Source organism: Zeus faber, assembly GCF_960531495.2.
Source record: "Zeus faber genome assembly, chromosome: 4".
In the NCBI taxonomy this organism is placed as follows: Eukaryota; Metazoa; Chordata; class Actinopteri; order Zeiformes; family Zeidae; genus Zeus; species Zeus faber.
Genome location: NC_137191.1, coordinates 4,404,229 through 4,411,728, shown reverse-complemented (window position 1 = coordinate 4,411,728; position 7,500 = coordinate 4,404,229). Strand labels below are relative to the sequence as shown.

The following is a 7,500-nucleotide window of genomic DNA, read 5'->3' as shown; positions in this document are numbered from 1 at the left end:
TCAACATTTTGGATGAGAATTTAATGGGAATATTTGGAGGAATATTTGCTTTGGTAAATATTGCCAGGCTTCCTGGGAATATTTGGGTTGGCAGTAAAATGCTCACCTGCTCAGTGGAGGAATGTGAAGCGTGTGTGTGTGTGTGTGTGTGTGTGTGTGTGTGTGTGTGTGTGTGTGTGTGTTGGTGAAGGTAAAAAACACGCTAGTTCCAATCTCCCTAAATCCTAAACTGCCAAGAGGAAGCGCTCTGCGTCTCACGCATGCCCCTCAACCCGATGACAGCCGTGTTCCACAGGGCCAGCTGCTCACCCTGGCTATTTCTTTATATATTTAGCCATTCCATTACACTTCCCCTCCTATTGACTCCGGGAAAACTCACAACAATACAGTTTCATGCCCCCGCCTTCCTCCAGCTGCATGTTTCCTTCGGCCTATTTGCCTTTTGACTCAGTGTTGAAAATGTCCCCTCCTTTTGATTCATCATTTTACAGAGTTCTCAAAACTCAGGTGAGTCATACATAGGTGACAATGCAAAGTTGTTTTTGTCCTTCTATTATCGATCCCGCACTCAGCGTGTCTACTAGACGTATGTCAGCCGGGGCTCAGTGCGGAGTCACAGGACGGAATGTGAGTCAGCGCGGCGCCTCGAGCCAGGTTGATGCTTGAGCATCACGATCGCAAGAGCGCAAATATATTGAGACGATGCACCCGGTTGGACGTGCTCCTCTTACGCCGGTTACACTGCTTTTGTGTCTCCCAGCCGCATCTGAACACACTGGATTCAGTGCGTTGGATATTTTTACCGACACTTGTGACCGTTTTAACTTGTGTGTCTATGTTGTTTGGGGAGGAGGGCGGCTTTCCCACGCCCTGATCCCTGGATCCACGTGGTTTTCGTCAGCCAACAATTATCATGTCTAGTCAAACAAAATAGAATTGAAATAACGGGCCGAGTTGGGGGTTGGACGGACCCGGTAGAGCTGATGGCTTGGCCTGACCGGCCATTCCCGCCGTCCTCCCATTGATCCTCTGGGACGTGTGCTTTGGCCCACGATGCCCTGGCTTGTGACTCCAGCCCAAATCTAATATTCCCCGTTTGAGACGCAGCGTAGACGGGCCCTGTCTGCTGCACGGCCGGGCAGGTTGACCCGGGCTTGAACCGCGAGGCTCGGCCTCCGTCAGCGGCCGGGGTTCGCACAGGAAGACACGGGGGCGGCGGGGGCGGCGATCGCACCACTCTATTAATTAGAGAAGGAAACTAATTTGAACTCCCCAGAGGTGTTTCCAGGGCACAGCGAAGCCTTGAACGGAGAGGAGGAGGAGGAGGAGGAGATAGAGGGATATAGGAGAATAACAGAGGATAGAGGAGAGGAGGTAGGAGAGAAAGGTAGAGAGGAGAGGTAAAGACGAGGAACAGGAGTAGAGGGAGGAGAGAAGCAGAGGAGAGAGGGATGCATTGAAGGGGAAGAAGGGGAGGAGGAAGAGAAGGGAGAAGAGAGAGAAGAGTGGGATGAACTGAAGAGGGGAGGAGAGGAGTGGAGGGAGGAAGGGAGTGGAGCAGAAGAGAGGGGGATGAAGAGGAGAGGAGCATCCTCGGAAGAGAGTCCTGAGAACAAAAGGTCTTTTCAACTCAAAGTCCCACAAATAAGAGAAGAGAAAAAGGATCTGAGACGCTGACAAACATCTGATTGCTGATCCACAAGACGAGGCCTCTGAACATCAGACAGACAGACAGACAGGCAGACGGACAGGCTCACAGGCGGACAGACAGACAGATGGACGGCAGACAGACAGAGAGACGGGCACACAGAATGACGGACAGACAGGAAGACAGACAGGCAGACGGACAGACAGACAGACAGACAGACAGACAGACTGACGGACAGACAGACAGGCGGACAGAAGGACAGACAGACAGATTCCTCCCCGAAATACTTCACTTGCTCGCAGAAATGAAACACAACTGCATATACACTCAGATCATTGTTAATGTTGATATCATGACGAGCAGGGAGAGGTATTGATTCGCCCGAAAAACAATATTTAAACATATCACAGTGTTGTGATATGTACCAAAACAAAACACAACAAACTATGTACTGTCATGTCAGCATCACAAGGATGATCTTATGTTGATATATAGCCCAGGCCTACTCTACTGTACATCCACTGCTACTCTCACACATGCTGAGTGTTCACACACACACACACACACACACACACACACACACACACACACACACACACACACACCACTGAGGTCACCATCCAGTCGAGAGGCTGTATTTCATTGTGTCAATGTCAGCTGTGTGTGCTCTCAATGTCACTTGCATCACTCCGTGCACCTTGCTTGTGTCAAAGGTCATGGTGTGGGTGTGTGTGTGTGTGTGTGTGTGTCTTTGTGTACATGTGTACATAAATAGCCCCTCCAACCTTTTCCCCGAAACGGGGCGCCCTATTTCACATACTGCGGCATCCCTGCAGGACGAGGGGCGACAGCTAGGACCCCCCTTCTGGGCGTCGCCGGGAGGTAAAATAAAAGAGTGATCAGAAAGTTGAAGAAAAGAAGAAACGCTGTTTTAAGGCTAAATAATAACCAGCCCAAAACGGGTTCTTATCACAAAGGTTCCTGTGAGTTCATATAAAGGTCAGGCACCAAAACCGGCGACGCAGACCTCTGAACCCGGGGCCTCTGATTGGCCCCTGGAAACTGACGGACCAACAAGAGAGGAAAGAGAACTAGGTAGGCTACAGGCCACGGTATAACCCCAAATATTATCAAGGAAGTCAAAACACCACCCTCAAGGTCATCCGTCTAAATGCTGGTTTCGCCGTTTGAAGATAAAGTCGATGCATCTATACTTCCAATGACGGGACAGCGATCACAGCTCACACATCTTGAGATGCCATCGACGCTGTAGGAGCCCTGGTTTACGACTTCAGGTGAAATCAAACCAAGCTGATGTCTGCACAGGAGTCCCAGACGAGTCTGGACTGATCGCCGGAGTCTCCGACCGTCTCCAATGAAAAGGACACCCGGTGACGGGGGCACGCTCCTAATGTGAAGACAAGAGAGCTTGAAGAATCCTAGCGAAAGGTGTAGACCGGACATCCTCCCTCAACGTTCACCATCAGCCAACACGGTGCACTGATCCAGCCCATGACACTTTCTTCCATTAGGGGCACGGAGCCAGTGTCTGGAAGTCAGAAAGGAATCGAATGAAGCTGCACGATGGATCTGGCTTTTGGTTGGGAATTTGCGCAGAACGTGATCATCTCCAGTACTGGTGTGATGTTTGAGCCGCGACGTCCGACCACTATGCATCATCAATCGTCATGGCGTCATCATTGCAAATCCATCGGTTGGTGCATTTTCCCTGATAATGCAGCGGTTGTAGATTATGCGCCGCTAGTTTGGTGGATGGTAGCTCAGGAGGTAGAGCTGGTCGTCTCATAATCTAAAGGTTGCTGGTTTGATCCCAGGCTCCTCCTGCTAACATGCTGTAGTGTCCTTAAGCAAGACACTTAACCCCTAATTGCTCCTGATGGCTGCGTCCGTCGGTGTTTGAATAATTGTAAGTCGCTTTGGATAAAAGCGTCTGCTAAATGTAATGTAATTTTTAATTTAGTTTATGATGTAATCAAGTACTCACGACTGCTTTTCTAAATATCTGGGATGTAGGTCTGCTTCAGAGCGGTGAAAAGCCACACAGAACACAGTGATGTAATAGACTTCTACGCTTAACATGAGAGGTGACGCAGAAACAGCCACAGAGAGAGAGAGAGAGAGAGATTATTCCCGGGTTTATTCCCCTTTTTGCTCTCAGACGCTCGACGCCTGTTCATCCATATATCGACAGTTTACTGACCACAACGTGCTACGCTGCTACAGCAAACACGCCGCGGCGGCCTGACACTTCTTGCACGTGCCGATCTGTGCGTTCTCACCTGGTAAAGGCGGACCCCGCCGCCAACAATGGACACCGCATATAGAGGGACACATGCATATTGGAAACACATTGAAGGGCAGTTCCTTATGAGGTGCCAGTGAAATTACACTAAAACATGTTTGTTTTTTTCCGACAAAATAATGTTACGGATTACCACTTTAATTTGTTTTTATAGCGTAGTGCAGTGATTGTGATTCGACGCACGGCTCCAAACTCCTCCTTTCAGAGGCTCCTTATTCCTAATAGCGACCTGGTAAGCCCTGCCTCCAGGAGGGGGGGCTGACATCGACTTGAGGAGGCTGGTGGGTGGGGGTGGGGGTGGGGGTGGGGGTGTTTCTATTTGGAAAGCTGCTCTGCGTCCAAGACGAAACCAGATCGGAGCTGCAGCGGGGCGAGAACAACCCGAGCGCGTCACCGGTGAACGGAGGAACGGCGAGCAGCGCCCGGAGACCCGGTGGGAGGGAGAGGGACCAACACCAGGATTAGACATCCAGTCCGCCCGGCGCAGGACAGTGAAGCGCACGGTACAACGCCGGTGCGACATTTGGAGACGCGCGTTCTGGAGAATTACGCACGTAAAACAAACTTGCAGCCGCTGCGGTTTGAGAGAGGGCTGCAGAACACGAAGGTGGCTTTTGGAGAATTTTTTATCCAGATTTTGGAGGCTGCAGTTTTCCGGATTGATTAAAATTGACGCACCGGCGCATTTTGGAACTCACCGATTGCGGTTTTCTGTTTTGGAAATGTACTTGGACATGCGTCGGGAACGGGTTGTGCCGCAGGCGCAGCTGTGCGCCGCACTGGTAGAACTGTGCTGGTGAACCGGGTCGCAATGTTCCGCGTCATTACGCACCTGCTCCGTAACAGCCCTGACGTCTCCCGTTTAACGGACGTTTCTTTGATCCAGTCGCTTGTCTAGCCTGCGCGCGTGAGTCACGTTGAGCAAACACTTGGACACATTACGCAGCGCGACGCGTCTCCCCAGTGCGCGCACCGGCGGCGCTGACACAGCGCTCCGCGCACCGCGGAACGCACCGCCCCGCGCCGCACCGGACCAGGGATCGGTGACACCGGGGGGATTTGGACGCCGAGCTGCTAAATGCCCAGCCGGTCCGCAGGCTGGGCGGAACCATGAGCTCCTGGGTCCAACTGCTGCTGCTGCTGTGGGCGCTCACTGCGGCGCGTCTGCAGCCTGGCAGCGCTGAGGTGAGGCGGAGGAGAGAGGGCGTGTGTGTGTGAGTGAGTGTGTGCGTGTGGGGGGGTGTTGTACCAGGGTACCATCTAGATGCAATGCTCTTCAACATAATAGATATTTGTCTGGAGCTCGCTCTCCTTCTCTTTCTCTTCATCTCCCTACATTTCGATTCAATTCCAAGGGCTTTATAGAGATGCACGTTACGTTGCCAAAGCAATTGGGAAACAAATCCAAGAATGTAAGTTCAATAAGTGAAGATCTTTGTGAGGTCTGGATCTTGGTCTGAAGCTCTCTCTCTCTCTCTCTCTCTCTCTCTCTCTCGTAGGCCCACTGTGTTTAAACGTCTACCTTTAGGGCATTTAGGGGATGAATTTTCCCACAGGAAACTCGGACGAGTTTCGATCCAAACTGACCTTACCACCCAATAATCAGTGGAAACGACACCGAGGTGTTTTCGGAACCGATAGGCCTCAATCACAGTCATGATCATTTGTAATGCGTGGTCGTTGTCCATGGCTGGCCCTCCGCTCGCTCCTCTTGTAGCATATTTGTAAGCGGAAAGAGAGAGGCGGAGGGAGGGAGAGGGAGAGGGTGGATACACGGTGGTAGACGGAGAGACGGTGAAGCAGGGCGTTGCTGGCTGGTCCAGGGTCAGTCTTAGCCTTGGGCTTTGTGGAGCAGGGGGTGCGTCACGCCGCTCCCCGCACGGACCTGAACACCACCACCGAGGCTGTCCTTCTAAGTGCAGTTTGCGGTTTTACTGGCGTTTATTTTTACAGCCCTGTATCAGGGTTTCAGTCTCAAAGGGCTTCGCGGAGCCACATTCAAGGACGGTTTGACCACACAGCCCAAGCCCGACACCTCAGATGGGAAGATGGGAAGGCAACGAAGAGAGGTCCTTCTTTTCAGCAAAAAAACACCAGCCCAAATAGTCTATTCTCCATGGGAATGAGAACGTAGACAAGCACATTAAGGATTGAAAGCGACGTCTGCCGGTCAAAATGCGACTGGTGCGGAGGAAACTGTGCGAAGCTCAAACGTGATGTTTTGACTCTGAGCGCTGTCGTCGCTCAGAGTCGCTAATCGTCTTTTAGTCAAAACAATGAAAAATAAAAAAAGACAGACACCTATAACGTGAGAAGTCGGCTCGCCAAGGACACCAAACCCCAGAGGAGAAAACAAAGTAAAGCCCAATATTACACACCTTGTCTTTGTGTGTGTGTGTGTGTGTGTGTGTGTGTGTGTGTGTGTGTGTGTGTGTGTGTGTATGTTCACGTGGCCCTTCATAAATACAGCAAATGACTTTAGAAAAGCCATTTACGAAAAAACGTTTTCCCCTCGACGACCCCGTCATGAAAGAAAGGTCACGGGTTGGGTCGCCGCAGACAGGCGCGAGCCCCTGTCAGGGCACCAGCGAGCAAGGCGTCAGGTCGGCGGCGGCTCAACCGCCAGCGGAGGTTTCCTGGAGCCGTCGCCATGAGGCGCGAGAGCAGGTAATCCGCTGCTCAAGGCAGCACGGAGGTCGTTATTCCTGGCAGTGCGGTCAGATGTGATGGAAGATTTGTTTATTATAATCCACAGTGATGTTCCTGCGGCGCCTCGTGGTGCGTGGTCAGCCAGGGAGTCATCCCCCATGTGGGAGTCTGAGAATAGCCGAGAAATGCAAACTGAGAGTACATCTTAAATATATGACCAGTACCGTTTTGATTTTTGTTCCGGTTGGTAATATACATATATGTGTGTGTGTGTGTGTATGTGTGTGTGTGTGTGTGTGTGTGTGTGTGTGTGTGTGTGTGTGTGTGTGTGTGTGTGTGTGTGTGTGTGTGTTGTCATGTGAAACTGCGACGTCCCTGCAATAATCCCATCATGTCGAGCTCCGGTGCTTTTGCAAGATGTTTGTCCCTCACAACACTAAGCTTACATCAGCCAGATTTAATCAGCACACGTTTTCTGATCCCCCTTAAATGGATACGGAGGAGCGAGCGAGCGCACACGCACGTGCACATGCACACGCACACACACACACACACACACACACACACGCTACTTTTTACACACAGACACGCCCGTGTGGCATACATGCACACCTGCACAAATCCAAAACGCACGCGCACGCACACACACACACACACACACACACACACACACACATACACACACGCAAGGACACATACACACACGCACACACACACACACACACACACACACACACACACACATACACACACGCAAGGACACATACACACACGCACACACACACACACACAACTGTCACCCATGACAGTCCTAAATCATCCCATCACGTGTTTAACGTGCGTAAAACATATGATTTGCATGGACTCACTCCTCATGTTG

The 7,500-nt window shown here is 51.3% G+C and overlaps 1 protein-coding gene across 2 annotated transcripts in view; it reads left to right on the top strand.

Moving 5' to 3' along the window:
• The first annotated feature begins 4,339 nt into the window (after window positions 1-4,339).
• Window positions 4,340-7,500, top strand: part of pdgfba (platelet-derived growth factor beta polypeptide a) — a 14,263-nt gene continuing 11,102 nt past the window's right edge. For both annotated transcript variants that reach the window (XM_079999650.1, XM_079999649.1), the window contains exon 1: window positions 4,340-5,156. In XM_079999650.1, the coding sequence (XP_079855776.1) occupies window positions 5,082-5,156 (75 nt within the window). In that variant the 5' untranslated portion in view covers window positions 4,340-5,081. The remainder of the gene's footprint in view (window positions 5,157-7,500) is intronic.